The sequence below is a fragment of the Leptonychotes weddellii genome, chromosome 10 (assembly GCF_054177405.1).
Source record: "Leptonychotes weddellii isolate Sample4059 chromosome 10, ASM5417740v2, whole genome shotgun sequence".
In the NCBI taxonomy this organism is placed as follows: Eukaryota; Metazoa; Chordata; class Mammalia; order Carnivora; family Phocidae; genus Leptonychotes; species Leptonychotes weddellii.
In genome coordinates, this window is record NC_138378.1 from 75,649,116 (window position 1) to 75,666,820 (window position 17,705).

Consider the following 17,705-nt stretch of genomic DNA (forward strand, 5'->3'; position numbering starts at 1 on the left):
CTTATTTTTGTCAAAAATGGGATGTACACTTGTCATGATTTATATGTTTGCTTCTTATGTTTACTGCTATTTTGCAAATAGCCATGCTCATCTTCTTTCCAGTCAGAGTAAATGCTTTTTGTGGTTAATGTATATTTTTAGTATATTTTAAAAATTGGGAATCATTTTTATGTATCTGTACAAATAATAAATACCCATTTGGAAAAAGAATAAATAAGCTCTTATATAAAATGGACACAAAACTTAGTTGAAAACAGAATTTTTTTCTTTCTAGTTAGATTTTTTTCCAATTAGATTTAACTTTTGGAGTTTGATAGTTTTTCTTCCCCAGTAATATGTCCATAGGTTCATAAATTGCTTTTCTCCTTTCAAAATTCATCCTCTTTGACTTAAAGGAACCTTTTAAATGCCCCCCCCAACTGTAGTTTAAGTGTTTTAAATATAATAATTTAGCTATATAAAGTCTGCTTTCCTTATTTTTATATTTGGCTATAATTATATCTCTTTCATGAGATACTTCTTTTTCTATCTTATTCTAGCATCAGAGGTTCCTTGCTAAAAACTATAAATAACAACCTTAATTTGAATTATGTGATTAATTGAATTTTTAGAAATATTGGGAGTAAAGAGAAAGATTGAGTGTATTAGTGCGTAAAATTAACTATTTCATTTCATTATATAAATTAACCAAATTTGAATTATTTATGGTTCCTTTCCTTTGGTTCTTTCCTAGCCAAATTGCTTACGTTGTCCACAAATAATAACTACTTCTTCAATCACAAGTAGGTTGTGTTCTTATCTGAGAAATTGGTAATTGTCAGCTACTGATAGTAGAGATCTGCTTTTGTTTTTATTTCCTTAGCATCAATTTTTCATTCTTTTCAATAGGAATATTTTCCATAAAGTATTAAAAATGTCAGCTGAAGTATCATATAAACCATTATATATGAAAGATTTTGTGTTTGTCTGCCTTTGCCTTATAGCCATTGCCAAGTCTTTTTTTTTTAAGCTTCTAAGGCTAGAAAATGATATTTACCCATTAATAATTATTATCAGTAACTTGGTTATTAGTATCAGTTAACTTTGTTATCAGTAAAGAAGAGGTCCTTAAGAGAAAATATTCTAGAGTCTCATGCCAAAGAGGAATATGAACGTACCTTTTTTTTTTTAATGGATTTGCCTTGAAACTTAGCAAGGTACAGGCAAAATTAAATGAACAGTGGTAGTCACTAGCTTTTTATTAAGTGTTCAGTGGCTAACGTTTTATCACATTTTAAGTCTTTCAATGGGATTACCATTATATATGAATAATTTTCAAAATCAGGTGCAAAAGTGAGGTTACCAAGGGTCACTGTGGCTATTTTTTAAAAATTTTTATTTAAATTCAAGTTAGTTAACATACAGTGTAGTACTGGTTTCAGGAGTAGAATTTAGTGATGGCAACACTCAGTGCTCATCGCATTTTTAAGGGCTTGAACTCAAGACCCTGAGATCAAGACCTGAGCTGAGATCAAGAGTCGGAGGCTTAACTGAGCCACCCAAGAGCCCTTGTAGCTATTTAAATTTAAGTTAATTAAGATTAAATAAAAGTTAAAATTTACTTCCTCTGTCACACTAGGCACACTGTGCTTAGTAACCACATGTAACTAGTGGCTACAGTATTGGACAGTGCAGATATAGAATATTTCCATCATTGCAGAAAGTTTTGTTGAACAGTTGGTCCAGAATATTGAACTATTAATGTTGAAACTATGTCAAAAGTTATATTCCCTTAAAGATGAACCCATGTTAATAATAGATGATAGAGCCAGGGGTGCCAATGGTAGATTAGATCAGATACTTGTAATGATAATGTTGATTCATAATTTAAAGCAATATGGACCTAAAAGACAAAAGACAGTACAGTTCCTCCTCAGCCAGAGAGTTTGACATTTTTCCCAGGGTCCAGGTGCCGAGGTATAAAAAAAGCCTCAAACATCATCAATCACTGTTAACTAGAGGTCAGACTGCATCTAATTTAGGGGGGTAGATTACTGACTCAACAGCATGCACCCACATGTAATGATAAAGTAGGATACTTTTGTAAAAGCTGGTGATTTTTAAAAAATAGGACTAGCAAAGTAAAACAAAATTTAACCAAGGCTAGAGATTAGTACATTTGCGGACAATCAGATTGTTAATGTTGGTTCTTTTTTTTTTTTTGAAGATTTTATTTATTTATTTGAGAGAGAGAATGAGACAGAGAGCATGAGAGAGGGGAGGGTCAGAGGGAGAAGCAGACTCCCTGCTGAGCAGGGAGCCCGATGCGGGACTCAATCCGGTACTCCAGGATCATGACCTGAGCCAAAGGCAGCCGCTTAACCGACTGAGCCACCCAGGCGCCCCGTTAATGTTGGTTCTTATGTAAGGTATATACATACTTTAAATACAGTTTGCCTTTATTGAAAAAGTATTGTTTGGCTGGGGAGGGAAGTTAAAAGCAAGTGTGTCAACAAGTGTTGACCCTACTCCACTTGAATTCCATTAAAATGGAATGAGGGTACCTCAAACTATTCATCAGAAATATAAAGGATTTTCTTCCAGATACAGTGCTGAAAGATATACAGTGCTGGATAACCTACATCCTGAGAGAAGGCAATTTGATCAGTAAGTAAGGAAGCCCTAGCAGAACCCAATTTCTGTCCCACATTTTAAAGGGGAAGGAGACTTTTGGAGACACACCATTTTTTTCCCCAGATAAGATTTAATCTCCACTAGGGAACTTATTCCTTTGGTTTTTCCCTTTCTCCTCTATTATATTTACTTTTTTTTTCTCTATACTGGCTTATTCACACCAATATTTAAATGTGCTTAAGTTTCTCATATCTTTGAGAAACCAAACATTTACCTTCACCCACTGCCGTATTTTGCCCTGCATCAGTTAAACTTCTCATACAGTTTCTCCAAATTCTGTCTCCACTTCAAAACCCATGCACAGCTCAACTCCACTAAAACGTCTGAGTCAACAGAGACTTTGTTGCTAAATTCTATAAGTTAGATGTATTTTTTTCATTCTTTTCCAGTAACACTTAAAACTTACCACTTTGTCCTCCTTAAAAAGCAGCCTTCTCTTAAACTTCTCTGACATCACACTCACCCGGTTCATTCTGTTTCTCTGCCCACTCCTTTAGTCTCCTTTCAGTGACTCAGCCTACTCTGGCTGTCTCCAGGCCCTTTTCTGTCCTGAGCCTGCACCAAGTGATTTCATGCACTCACGGCTTCAAATGAACATCTATATTCTGATGATTTCCCTTTTTTTTTTTTTTTAAGATTTTATTTATTAGAGAGCGAGCACAAGCAAGGGGGAGGGACAGAGGGAGAAGCAGACTGCCCGCTGAGCAGTGAGCCCAACATGGGGCTGGATTCCAGGACCCTGGGATCATGGCCTGACTTGAAGGCAGATGCTTAACCAACTGAGCCACCTAGGCACCCCTCTGATGATTCATTTTTCTGTAGTTCCAGCCTGGATCTCTAATGAGCTTCAGATACACATCTAGAGGACTAGAACGCTAATCCTCCTGAGTGTTCAAAGTGGCACCTCAAATTAGCATGTCCAGATCTGAACATTTTCTTTCTCCTGAATTTATCATATATGCCTTATCTTATTAGCAAGTGATGCTACCATCTAACGATCCAGTGTAACAAGCCGGAATCCTGGATGTCATTCTTGAATCTTCTAATTCCCTCATCATCATTATCCAAAATCACCACATTTTTCCTGTTTTAGCAACTATTTCTCAAATTCAGCCACTTTCCACTTTATCTACTGATACCATTCTAGTACATGCCACTGTAATTTCCAATCTAGATTATTTTACCAGCCTCCTATTATATTCCCCCTCTAGTCAAGTATCCACATTAAGTGTTCTCTGAATAAACTCAAATCTGATTCCCTCCCATCTTTAAAAGCCCTCAAAAACTCCCTATTGCCTTTGCCTTAGAGTAACTCTTTACCATAGTTTACAAGCCTATTTCAGCCTTTGTATTTCCTCTCCCATGCCTCTTGCCCTCACACATTCAGACTCCTCTACTGCTGGAAAATCTCTTCCATCTCTCCCCACAAATGTCACCCCATTTCTCCTGGCTAATTTCTAACTCCTTCTTAAGGTCTTGTTTGAACATTATTTCCTCTTGGAAACTTCTTGACAACTCTTCCCCTCAAAACCAGTTAGGGACCTGTCCTGTGCCCTCACAATATCTAATTCTTCCCCTATCAATGCACTCGCATGCTATTTACTTGTGTGTATCCCTCACTGGACTGCAAGCTACTCAAGAGCGGATTTGTGTTTTTTTCACTGATTAATCATCTGGTATATAGGTGTGCAATAAATGTTTGTGTGAAAACTGTATTAATCATGGTTTTTTATTTATTTTTTGTCATCTGGGGCCTTGCTGAGACTGCCCTTCCCAGGGCTAACTGTTCCTAGAGATAGCAAATGTCTCTCCTTCTAGCCAATAAAAGCCCAAACCCTCCAATCACCTTCTTTATCAAACTTTAACAAGCCAAGGCAATATTGCTCTGCCCTAATGACCCCAGGGCCAGGTACCAAACAACTCAGGATAGCCACTACATCCCAAAGCCCACTGAAACTTTTCTATCCAATCTTAAATCTCTTAGCTTGGGGAGCCTGGGTGGCTCAGTCAGTTAAGCATCCAACTCAATTTTGGCTCAGGTCATGATCTCAGTGTCATGAGATGCAGCCCTGCATCAGGCTTGGCGGGGTATTGGGCATGGAGAGTCTCTCTCTCCCTCTTCCTCCGTCCCTCCCCTCCCTCCCCCTCTCTAAAAAACAAACAAAACCTCTTATGTGTACCCTGCCTCTGCTATTCCTTCCTGCAAAAACCATAATAAAGGCTCTCACCCATGCTTTCCCCTTGCTCCTGGCTCCTGACCCACCATAGTGCTTCCCTGTGTGGACATAAACTTTGTGTATTCTATGTCTAGAATTGGTTTGGTATAAACTATTCTATGCCTGTGGGCAAGAACTGGAAAGAAAAATGGGAAAATGAGAACTGTATTGGGGTGGAGGGTATACAGCTTTTATCAGACCTTTAGAGAATACCAGGTAGCACATTTTAAAGCCCATTGTGGACAAAGAAGATTAAGAAGCCACCGGGAAAGTGAGGCTAGATGAGCAGAGATGAAAACTCTGTTCTCACCAGAATCTTGTTACCAAAGTGGCAGAGTTTTTTGTTTTTGTTTTGTTTTTTTTTTCTACTCAATACCGTTTGCCAAATAACGAAACAGTATTTGAGGGCAACCAGGTAATTTATTCAGTAACTAGAGAATAGAGAAGGGGAGCTCATGCTCTAAAGGTACCTTTTTCCTATTAGGTCTCCTGTCAGGGTTTTATGGGGTTAAGGGAATTAAGGGGATGGTAAGCAAGCGGACCTCACAGCTTTTGAGGGGAGAGGAGACTTCTCAGAATGAGAGTGCCAATTCTTCTCTTCCCTTAAATGAGTGCAGTCAGATCTATCATGGCACTGGTAGCTGTGTTTTTTGTTACTCCTATTAGATGTCAATGATCCGGAGGCCACGTGGAGGGTTAGCACGGCCGCTAAACTGGACCAAATTGGTGGAAAACTGGGTCATGGGGGGCTTGTTTGGAGTCTATGGCTTCTGGTATCTGGCCTTAATTTCTGGTGGCAAGCAGCATCTGCAAGCAGGACTCGAAAATTGGGCTATGTGGCTTGTATGGAGCTTTTTAGAGACTCCCTGGTGACAACGTCTGGGCTCAGAAATTGTGGCACCCGGGCAGGCTGCACGATTCTAAGCAAGCTCAGCTCAGCTTCACTTCTTTAGAAGCCGGAACCCTCCAGAGTCGTTTCTACGTTTTCCAGTCGGCGGTGAAAGTTCAGTACACGGCCTTCCCGGAAGTTGTTGAGGAGTCGTTTCCGGGGCAGGGTGAGGTGGAGGAAGATTGCGAATGGGTCGCAGCCGCAGCCGCTCCCCACGGAGGGGTGAGTCCAGAGGGAATTTGGTCTGGGGCTTGGTCGGAGGCGAGGCCCCCCTCCTTCTTCTCACCCCAAGAACGAACGCAGCGGAGAGAAGGGCCCTTTTCTCCTGAGGAGGAGAAGAGTGGGGTTGGATGGAGGAGCGGGGGACAAAGACCTGAGCCCTTTACTCTTCAGCCCTCCGGTTTGAAGGCAGTTTTCCTTCCTTTAAGAGTTTCGCGGACTCTTTGTCAGCCTCATACAATAACTTGTTATACTTGTGACTGAGGGATTTAGAATCAGACCACGGTTCGTCATTTAATTTCTTGGTGGCCTTGTGCAAGTCATCCAGCCCTTCTGAGACCGAATTCCCATAATTAGACATTGGGGGTAGTACTGCCTATCTTTAAAAAACTGATGTGAGAATTAATGTTACATTCCATAACACTCAGCATGTGGTAATGCCTAGTTCTTGAATGCTCAATGTTAGTTTCCTTCCCAATTTATATAATAGGAAAATCGATATTTAGAATTTTGCGTCCAGGGAGCTCACCTCGTAATATCTTCTGGCACCCACCCCCATAAATGAGGCAGTGGGATGTAAAGAACCCAGGACTTCGATCAGGAGATGCAACTTAGACCCTCGGTTCTTCCTCCTCTGGTTAGTCTTTATCACCTTCAACTTGATTTTGTAAAAAGTTGAATGAGGCCGTGATCCGCGTATGGCTCTTGAGCACTTAAAATGTGCTCAGTCCGAATTAGGAAGTGCTAGTTAAGTGTAGAATACACTCCAGATTTCCTATTAAATACCAAAAAGAAGTAATATCTCAGTTCTCATATCGAGTACATGGCAAAATGATAATGATTGGGATATATTGGGTCAAATAATGTTAAAATTAATTCTACCTGTGTCTTTTTACTTTTTTAATGTGACTACTAGAAATGGCTGGCATTATATTTCCATCGGACGGCGCAGCCCTAGATATTTGAGGTAATATTTTGCCTCTGCAAAAAGATTTTGTGTGTTTGTATTAGAGCGCAGGCGGTCCCGGTCCACATCCCGTGAGCGAGAACGCAGGCGCCGAGAAAGGTCCCGGTCCCGGGAGAGAGATCGGCGAAGGAGCCGCTCTCGATCCCCGCACAGAAGACGCTCCAGGTGAGTGCAGGGAAAAAAACCTGAAGTTTTACTACAAGTCCCAAAGAAACTAGTCGCTGCCCTTAGTTTTTTTTTTATCACAAGGGATTTACAGTTTCATGAAATGAGGGGAACTTAAGCCCACCTTATTTTAAACCCAACATTTCCATTGGTAAAATGGGGTTCATCACTCTCTTTGCGGTAGAGTTGCCTTGAGGAAGAAATGAGAAATAATATATGAAAAATACTAGCGTGGTGCTTGGCAGGAGTAGGAAATGAGGATTTTGTATTTTGGGGGTTTTTTGATTTTGGTTTTCTTTTTTTTTTAAGATTTCATTTTTATAAGTAATTTCTATACCCAACTTGGGGCTCCAGCTCACAGTCCTGAGATCAAGAGTCCATGCTCCAGGGACTGAGCCAGCCAGGTGGCCCTGTTTTGTTTTTACTAACTTTTTGGTGATGAAGGTTTACTCAGATATATAAACAAGATTGTTAGATCTTGAAAGAACCTTAGAAACTGACTCTTGATTCTTAATAAGTATCAATTGCTGTTTAAGTCAACTTTTTGTGTATTTGTAATTGTTAGAAACTTTTCTTTTTCTGCCTTACAAAAAATTTTTTTAGCCCTAGCTGTACTAAGACTGATGATTAAAGCAATAAATTATATTTCTGGTTTTTCATTAACAGTCAGGGCCTAGGCCTTGTTCTGCTATGCGGAATGGACTCCTGGTTCTCTGGAGCCTGGCTTTTGTTCAGCCTTTACCTTTTAGGAGCTTGTGTATATATTTGTCAATCAACACGTCACCAGTTATGTCTCTGCTTCTGATATCTTTACTTATTAAATATTAGATCCCCAAGACGACATAGATCCACATCTCCTTCCCCTTCTCGACTGAAAGAAAGAAGAGATGAGGAAAAGAAAGAAACAAAAGAAACAAAGAGCAAAGAACGCCAGATTACTGGTAATGTTATTAGATAAATAACTGTAGGAAAAATACAGCCTTGTTCATATAACTTTAGTCATGATAAAATTATAAAAGTATAATTTGGGAACATTTAAATATTAAATTTTTTATAGTGTTCATATGGTTTTGAGATTTTGTTATCATTGTACCTTAGTTGCTGGTTATCTGTGGTGCTCCTGATACAAGAAGGCCAGTTAAAAACATGAGAATATTCTATTTTGGAAGTACCTTCAAAACTAGTGTCGTATCTGATATTAAAAGTGGTCCTGCCCAAAGGCTCCAAGCATGTCCTTTTAAGCAGTCTCTTCTCATGGAGGATGTAGAGCGTATTCCCTCCGTGCATCTTAAGTTACATTGTGTCCAAACTGAAGAGGAATTTTTTTCCCAATTTCCTAGTCCTTTAGCTAATTGTTTTGTGTGTTCTCTGCTGCTGAGGTGGAGTAACTATTTTTTTTTTTTTAAGATTTTATGTATTTTTTTTTTTGAGAGAGAGATAGCAAGCGAGAACATGAACAGAGAGGAGAGACAGGAGAGGCAGAAGCAGACTCCCTGCTGAGCAGGGAGCCCGATGTGGGGCTCAATCCTAGGACCTGGGACCATGACCTGAGCCGAAGGCAGACGCTTAACTGACTGAGCCACCCAGGCACCCTGGAGTAACTGTTAATCTATTGACAGCTCTCTTTTTATATACACATGTCGTTGTCCCCCCGCCCCTTGGTACAAAAGTAGAGCCTTCCTATGAAACCTTTCCTAAGCTGAAATGGCATAAAGCAAAGAGTATCCCATGCTTTCTGAAGGTTTGTGGTACACCACTTTGCTTTTACAAAAGACCTACATTGGTACAGTAATTGCTTTTTTTCTTAAAAGGAAATATCCTCTTCACATTTCTTTTGGTTAGCAAAAAAAGTACTAATGTAGGTCTTTTTATTTATTTTAGAGAGAGAGAGAGAGTATGTGCATGAGCGAGCACAAGCGGGAAGGGGGAGAGGGAGAAAGAATCTGAAGCAGACTCCGCATTGAACACGGAGCCCGACACGGGGCTGGATCCCACAACTACGAGATCATGACCTGAGCCAAAACCAAGAATTGGACGCTTAACCAACTAGGCCATCCAGGTGCCCCTAATGTAGGTCTTTTCTAAAAGCAAAGTGGGGTACCACAAACTTTGGGAAGGTGGGATGCCTACATATAAAATGATAGAGTTTTAAAAAAATGTGTATTTTTGTGTTATTTTTTGCAGAGGAGGACTTAGAGGGCAAAACAGAGGAAGAAATAGAAATGATGAAATTAATGGGATTTGCCTCTTTTGACTCCACCAAAGTAAGTAAAACACATAGCCAGTTAAACATTCTGATTTGAATTAATCCATTATTACTGTCACATTTTTCCATATTCTTTTAATGTTGCTTATAATTTCTTCCATTCATACAAGTTTTTTCCTTTAGAAGACATGAAGTATCTGTGTGAAGGGCATTGAGAGCACAGAGAAGGAAGCACTGAGCTGCCGTTAGAATTCAGGGAGTGTTTGCCTGATGTTTAAGTTTGATCTTCAAGGTGATCAGATGAAGAGGAGGAAGATCATTTGAAGTAGAGGGAAGAACTCATGAAAATGCTATATGTAGGCATGAAGGAGCATAGTGTATTGTGGGAATTTCAAATTCAGTGACTGGTAAAAGGGTGCTGATAGGCTGGTGGCTCTGAATGAGGCTAGAAAGTGGGATAGGAAGCAAATTGTGGAAGCTTTTGATACTCTTAGACATACCAAGGAATTTAGAGTTAATTCTTTAGGTGTTGAGGAGAGGAAGCAATGATATGTGCATTTAGAAAGATGAGCCAGGACAACATGGAGGACAGATGCGAGACAGGTTAGATTGGAGGCAGGGAGAACTGCTGGGTCATGCAAGTGAAAGATGATGAAGGCCTTAACTGAGGCCAGAATATTGAGTCTGCTCAGGAGCCAGAGTTGGTGGTGGTGGTTGTGGTAGTGGGAGTGAGTAGTCAGTGGTGACTCCAAAGTGACAGGCTGAAAGACTGGGGGATAGGGTTAACCAAGAAAGGGTTCTGGGAAGGGAAAGTGCTGTGAAACAAGAATGAAGTTCAGCTGCAGAGAACGATGACATTGGGTAGCTGTATATATCTCATAGCTCAGAAGGGGGAAGGATTGGAAAGTGAATGCTGTCTAGCCTTGATCTTAATACTGAAGAGAATAAGGAAGTGGGAGAGGAAAAAGAGGGAGGGTTTGTGGAGAGGAAGATGAAGAGAAGGGATTATAGGGAAGGAGGGGGGAAAGAGTAGAAAGACATAGGGAGATGTGATGGAAAGACAAATGGGGGGAGGGGAGATGGAGAGAGGATGTGGAAAGAGGAGAGAAGGGATAGAGAGAGGGAGCTAGTAAGAATAGAAGGAGAGTATGTGTGGAAGGAATATATATTTTCTTTGAGAATATGGTTTAAAAACATTCTCTAGAATCTTAAGTCCATGTAGTTTTGTAAATGGAAATCGAGATTTTTAAGAAAAATTGTCAGAAATAATCCACTTCCCCTAATCTTTGAATGGAATGGGCTAATCGTAGATGCTGTAAAAGTTTCTTACTAATGGTTGTGATTATGTAGGGCTCACATGTTTATAAAATGACAGTGTATAACTCAAGAGGAATACTGAGGCATTACTGTTTTGAGGTAAGAAAATTATGAATTCTGGGGCATCTGGGTGGCTCAGTCGGTTAAGCATCTGCCTTCAGCCCAGGGTCCTGGGATCGATCCTGCATCAGGCTCCCTGCTCAGTGGGGGTCCTGCTTCTCCCTCTCCCTCTCCCTCTGCCTGCCACTCCGCCTGCTTGTACTCTCTCTCTCTGTCAAGTAAATAAATAAAATCTTAAAAAAAAAAAAAATTATAAGCTCTTGTTTTCACAAATGGTTATTTCCCATTTTGGAATTTAATGCAGTTTATGTATCAGTTTTTTTTCCTTGAGTACACCAAATTCTTATTTGTTTTTCCAAAGAGTATTTTATAAGTGAAATGGTTTATTAATATGTACACTGGGTGAACAAAAATATCTCCAAAGTAAAACAACTATAATTTTGCTGTTTTTAGAAGAAAACAGGAAGGGAACCTATCAGAATTATTTTCTTGGGGTGAGGCTGGGGCAGCGGGTTTACCTTTGCCTGTTGTTAAGTTTGAAATTCTGAGAATCAGATGTAAAAATGGAGCCATACTTTTAACTGTAGTCTATGCTGAAGGTGTTTGTTTATAAAGGAAAAAATAGATAAGAATTCATAGATCCCATAAAAATTAAGGAGTACCATGAGAACAAATAATGTCAGTTGTTTTCTTAAGGACATGTACAAGGATGTTACTTTACTTTGTATGCAGTTGGCTTCATGGCCATCAGTTATTAAGCCTCTCAGTTCATTTGCTTTTCAGTAATGTGTATCTTGTGATATTTCATCATAGATCTATGGTGGTACCTTTTCATGTGCAAATGTAGTCACTTATTTTGCCTTCCATTTTCACATTCTAGAATGTTTCAAAGTTTGGTTATGTTTATTAATGGATAATTTTCTATTTCAGCATGTAAATCAAAACAGGCTAATAATACACAACTCTGTAAGTAGTTTTCAAAAACCAATAATCCTTTAGGAATTGAACTTACTAAAATGGTTAGCATCATTTATTTTTTTCCTAAGCCAGTCTTTCCAAATCATACCTACTTCCTATTCTTGGGAGAGCAAAACTGTACACCTCAAGTAATATACCTAGTAGTATTCTACTCTCCTCACCACACCCCCACAATGTAGTGAAAACAGGAATAGAAAAGTAAGACCAAATACACTTTTTTTTTAAGATATATTTATTCATTTTTGGAGAGAGTGTGAGCAGGGAGAGGGGCAAAGGGAGAGAGAGAGAATCTCTAGCAGAACCGCTGAGTGCGGAGCCCAACACAGGGCTCAATCCCACAACCCCCAGATCATGACCTGACGAGTCAGTCAGACACTTGACCAAATGAGCCACCCAGGTGCCCCCAAATACATTTATTTTAGCTCCATCTCAAATATGTATCTTACCTGTGCGTGACTTCAGGGCAGTAGATAAGAATCCTTTTTTTATCCTAACACAAATATCTAGTAAGTGTGCTATGCAGTTAGGGTATACTTCCTTGAGTAATAATGGGGAAGGAGGGAGGGAATTGGAGGTCACGTGTGTGTGTGTGTATGTGTATGAAAGAGATGGCATTAATCGGTGGTGTTCATATATTTAACAGTTGTTTTCTGAGCACCTGCAAGTTCAGGGCCTAGGATGTGAGAATGCAAAGGTGACTCGCATCCATATCCCTCCAACAAGAAGCTTTCAGTCTCGGGCGCCTGGGTGGCTCAGATGGTTAAGCGTCTGCCTTCGGCTCAGGTCATGATCTCAGGGTCCTGGGATCGAGTCCCGCATCGGGTTCCCTGCTCAGTGCAGAGCCTGCTTCTCCCTCTCCCTCTGCTACTCCCTCTGCTTGTGCTTTTCTGTCTATCTCTCTGTCAAATAAATAAATAAAATCTTTAAAAAAAAAAAAAAAAGCTTTCAGTCTCAGGGGAGGTAACATCATGTATATGCATCATGATAATGCAAGGTAGAAAATGGAAGGTATTATGAGGGAAGCACAGTTAGCATTTTATGGAAGGGTAGAGGGTGATTTCTGGCAGCTGGACCACTTGAATTGGCCCTTGAATGATGGATAAGAACCAGATGGTTGGGGTTCTTGGATGGGGGTTGAGAAGGCAATTTAGATATGAGAAACAGCAAATGATGAGTTAACTTGGCCAAATCAAAGGACCTATAAAGGAATTAGTGAAAAAGAGGGTAGATACCACATAAGAAAGGCTAAGATAAAAGTGACACTTAACATTAGCATCTGTTATTCTGTATTCTGATTTTTTTAAAGATTTATTTAGAGAGGGGAGGTGGGAGGGGCAGAGGGAGAGGGAGAGAATCCCAAGTAGACCCCCAGCTGAGCATGGAGTCCCATGCCGTGCTCCATCCTACGACCCTGAGATCATGGCCTGAGCCGAAACCAAGAGTGGTACACTCAATCGACCGAGCCACCCAGGCGCCCCTGTATTCTGATTTGTGATTTAAAAATCAAAATTTCAAGGCCTGTGCAAGAAATGAGATCTGAATTAATGGTGACTGTTGCAGCTGTGATTTGAGAAAGCTGTGAGCTGTCATAAGTTAAATTTTTCTAGAGAAAATATCCGTAACTGGTATTTGGTTTCAAAGAATTCTTGGACCAAAAAAGGTTAGGCTCTGCTACCCTATTTCTTTGCATGCCTTGTACATAAGTATATATACCATGAATGTTTGTTGACTTGAATATTTGAATATCTTAGATTATGTATGACTGTAAAAATGGGAACAGAGTTGTAATACATGGGAGTTCATGGAATATCATCAGTATCTGAAAATTCTTTCATTGGGCTTCCTCACTCTTAAAGTTTTTTTTTGTTTTTTGTTTTGTTTTAGTTTGACAGAGAGAGAGATAGTGAGAGAGGGGACACAAGCAGGGGGAGTGGGAGAGGGAGAAACAGGCTCCCTACTGAGCAGGGAGCCCGACGCAGGACTCGATCCTAGGACCCTGGGATCATGACCCGAGCCGAAGGCAGACACTTAATGACTGAGCCACCCAGGCGCCCCTGGGCTTCCTCATTTTTTTTTTTTTTTTAAGATTTTATTTATTTATTTGACAGAGAGACACAGGACACAGTGAGAGAGAGAGAGAACACAAGCAGAGTAAGTGGGAGAGAGAGAAACAGGCTCCCCGCCGAGCAGGGAGCCTGACGTGGGGCTGGATCCCAGGACACTGGGGTCATGACCTGAGCTGAAGGCAGACGCTTAATGACTGAGCCACCCAGGCGCCCCTGGGCTTCCTCATTCTTAAATGGATTTTGCCATTTAAGTATGTCTATAGGATCCAGCTCTTTGAGGCATTTAATATATCCTTCCCATTTTTTATATTTGTTTATTGCTTTTCTCTAGGGGAAAAAGGTGGATGGCTCTGTAAATGCTTATGCCATAAATGTGTCTCAGAAGAGGAAGTACAGGTATGCTTAGCCCCCATTATTATGTTTGAACTAATGATATAAATTAGGTGCTTGGGAAAGTATTTATTTATGAGATAGTTGTGTTTATAGGAAATGTAGCAGTTTCCATATAGTCCCTTGTCTTGATATTCTTTGCTTATATTCTGGTGTGTTAAAATAATTTCCAGTTTACATGTGAACCACTAACTATTACAGAGAAGGCTTCAATCTTTTAAAGCTCAACATTTTTCTTTCTTCAGAACAGCATAATCTCAAATCTTTAGACTTTAATTTCATTATAATTATAGGTTTAAATTAGAGCCATTCTGTGAGTGATTGTGTAAGGATTTCAACTGTAAATATATTTTTGTTAAATATAATAAGTATATTAAGGCATATTTTATTAATACCACAGGAAAAAAACAATCCATACCTGAAATCTCACTGAATTCCTAATGAATTGAAAAGTCAAGACATCTTCAAACATGCCTTTCTCTCAACCTTTACCACTGATAAAAGACTAATATTCCAATTAACTTAGAATATGTATAATTTGATCTGAGAATTCTGTGAGTTAAGGTGAGGACCAGAATCATCTTTAATGGTCCTTTGTAAAATTATTTTCAGAGAAAGTCTTAATGAGGAGAACTAGTACAATATGCAGTTGGATTTACTTGATGGGTACCTATTTTGGAGCTCTTCTCTATTTCCTTATTGTTACCTGTAAATATGGACTTTCAGCTTTTTTTTTTTTTTAAGTCTGTAGAATCTTTCCAAATAATTTTGAAAGTATATCTCCATACTTCTCTTTGGATTTCAAAGAAATCTGAAAGGCTTTAGGTTATTTTGAAAGTGAAATAATATCCTTAATAAGTGTGCATTAAATAACCATGAATACTTTTTACCCTAGACCTTGCCAATTTAAAGATGATTTATATTATTATTATTATTTTATAAGAGGAGTCCGGAATTTTTTTTTAATAAACAATGAGTTTTCTCTTCTCATCATAGGCAATATATGAATCGAAAAGGCGGATTCAACAGACCTTTGGATTTCATTGCATGAGAATTGAAATGTTAAAGAATGATTTTTTTTTCCCTTACCTTGTTCAGAAGAGTGGATTTTGTATTTCATATTTAATATGCATAAAAAACAGGATCACAGTCCTTCCTCCTTGTAAAGTAAGAAAATTTTATTTATGATGTGTGCAGTTCACTTACCCTGACTCACAAAAAGGAAAGTTAAATACTGCATTTTTTTCTTTTAGGAAATATCATTTGGGGCAATCATCAGCCCTATTTTTTGGTTCTTATTGTTGTGGAAGCTGTATATGTTTTCTTCTTGGATGCTTGTTAGGACTTTTTAAAACACATAAAAGTAATTTGGATGTAAGTTTCTCAAATAAAGCAGTATTTCTACCCTTTTGTATTTGATAAATATTTGTATTGCTATGTAAAATTGTCCCCCTACACAGTTTTTAGATTTAGATTTCATTTGTAATTTACAAATAACTGGATTTTTGTATCTTCTGTGGTTTTTTTCCCCAATTATTTCCTCCATTTATTGTTTTTCTTCATTTTAAAAGCAATATATGCTTATTATATAAAAACTTGGGAGAAATCAAAAAGTAAAAAGAAAAGCCAAAAATCACCTATAATCTACCCCCAGAAACAATCAATATTTTGGTATATGTCTTTCCAGACTCCTATGGTGTATATTTATTGCTCCCACCCATTATATCAGAATTTATATGCTGTTCTCTTTTGCTAATCTTTTTTCTCCCAGGTACTGTGAACAGTTTTTAATACTCTTACATGTTATTTAGAAATTTAACTTTTAGTTAAGTTTAGCTACTTGGTGTACCATAATTTATTAACTAGTCTTTTATGAGCAAACTTTGGCTTCCCTCCCATGACTTGCTGTTTTAATTAAAACTGTGAGTAGTATCCGTGTTACATATATCTTTTTGTACTTTTTTTTTTTTTAAGATTTTATTTATTTATTTGACAGAGGGAGACACAGCGAGAGAGGGAACACAAGCAGGGGGAGTGGGAGAGGGAGAAGCAGGCTTCCCGCTGAGCAGGGAGCCTGATGCGGGGCTCGATCCCAGAACCCTGGGATCATGACCTGAGCTGAAGGCAGACGCTTAACGACTAAGCCACCCAGGGGTACTTGTTGCATTATTTCCTCAGGTTCTCTTCTAGATCTGGCATTGCTGGGTGAGATAAAGGGGTATGTGTGCATGTCTTAAGGCTTTTGATGTATGTATGGCTAGAAAGGTAACAACCAACTCTCACCAGTGAAGTATGAGCATACCGACTTCATGTATGTGCACCAATGTCAGGTGTAATAGTTTTTTAATTTCCAATCTGGTGGGTAAAATAGTATTTGGTTTTAATTTGTTCAGTTTCTAAGGAGGATGAACATTTTAAAAATGTGTTAACCATATATATATATATTCTTGTGAAATGCTAATTCCAAGTCTTGGATCCACTTGTCTTTTGGCAAGCTTTTCTTTTTCTTAGTTGAGGGAAGCCCTTTTTATATTGAAGATAACAACCACTACCCATTCTGTTTCATATCTTGCTGATATTTGAGGCTCTGTGGTTAGATTTTATTTTACTTCATTTTTGAGTAAGTAATACAAACATATGGGGTATGTAGTGAAGAGCTAATTGTGCATCCTTTCAGAGATATTCCATATATACACGAACATATATGTGTACTTATCTTAACTTTATTATTCAAATGTAAGCAGACTCTACACATTATTCTGCACCTATCCTTTTTTATTTACTAGTATGTCTTCAGATTGTTTCTTTTTCTTTTTTTTTTATTTTATTTCTTATTTTATTTTAAGTAGGCTTCACACCTAGCATAGAGCCCAATGCAGGGCTTGAACTCACAGCCCTGAGATCAAGACCTGAGCTGAGGTCAAGAGTCAGACACTTAACCAACTGATCCACCCAGGTGCCCCAAGATTGTTTCTTATCAGTACATGTAATAGCGCCTCTATTTATTAAGGGCAGCAGTTACAGTTCATTATAGGATGGACTATAATTTAATAGTCCTTATTGATGGGCACTCACATCATTTTTTTAAGTCTTTCACTATTTTTAAAAATTTGGGGGCACCTGGCTGGCTCTTTCAGTGGAGCATGTGACTCTTGATCTCAGGGTTATGAGTTAGAGCCCCACATTGGGTGTAGAGATTACTTTAAAAAAATAAAATCTTTAAAAAAAGAATTCTAGGGGCGCCTGGGTGGCTCAGTTGTTAAGCGTCTGCCTTCAGCTCAGGTCATGATCCCAGGGTCCTGGGAGCAAACCCCACATCAGGCTCCCTGCTCCGCGGGAAGCCTGCTTCTCCCTGTCCCACTCCCCCTGCTTGTGTTCCCTCTCTTGCTGTCTCTCTCTCTCTGTCAAATAAATAAATAAAAATCTTTAAAAAATAAAATAACATAAATTCTATAATCACTATCCTTTATATGTAAATGATTTTATAAGCATTTTTAGCTGGATTGTAAATCCTTATTGCATCTGAAATTTGACCACCTATTGTAGTTCTTTAAAAACT

At 38.9% G+C, this 17,705-nt stretch overlaps 1 protein-coding gene across 1 annotated transcript; it reads left to right on the forward strand.

Moving 5' to 3' along the window:
• The first annotated feature begins 5,874 nt into the window (after positions 1 to 5,874).
• Positions 5,875 to 15,556, forward strand: SNRNP27 (small nuclear ribonucleoprotein U4/U6.U5 subunit 27). The gene is made up of 6 exons (XM_081833624.1): positions 5,875 to 6,000; positions 7,009 to 7,129; positions 7,958 to 8,070; positions 9,314 to 9,393; positions 14,088 to 14,152; positions 15,143 to 15,556. The coding sequence occupies exons 1-6, from the start codon at positions 5,967 to 5,969 to the stop codon at positions 15,195 to 15,197; spliced, it is 468 nt and encodes a 155-aa protein (XP_081689750.1). The 5' UTR covers positions 5,875 to 5,966; the 3' UTR covers positions 15,198 to 15,556.
• The last annotated feature ends 2,149 nt before the right edge of the window (positions 15,557 to 17,705 follow it).

Coding starts and splice junctions, on each gene's coding strand:
- SNRNP27 (XM_081833624.1), top strand. CDS start 5,967: ATGGGTCGCAGCCGCAGCCGCTCCCCACGGAGGG. Junction 6,001..7,008: donor CAGCCGCTCCCCACGGAGGG/GTGAGTCCAGAG, acceptor TGTTTGTATTAG/AGCGCAGGCGGTCCCGGTCC. Junction 7,130..7,957: donor CCGCACAGAAGACGCTCCAG/GTGAGTGCAGGG, acceptor ATTAAATATTAG/ATCCCCAAGACGACATAGAT.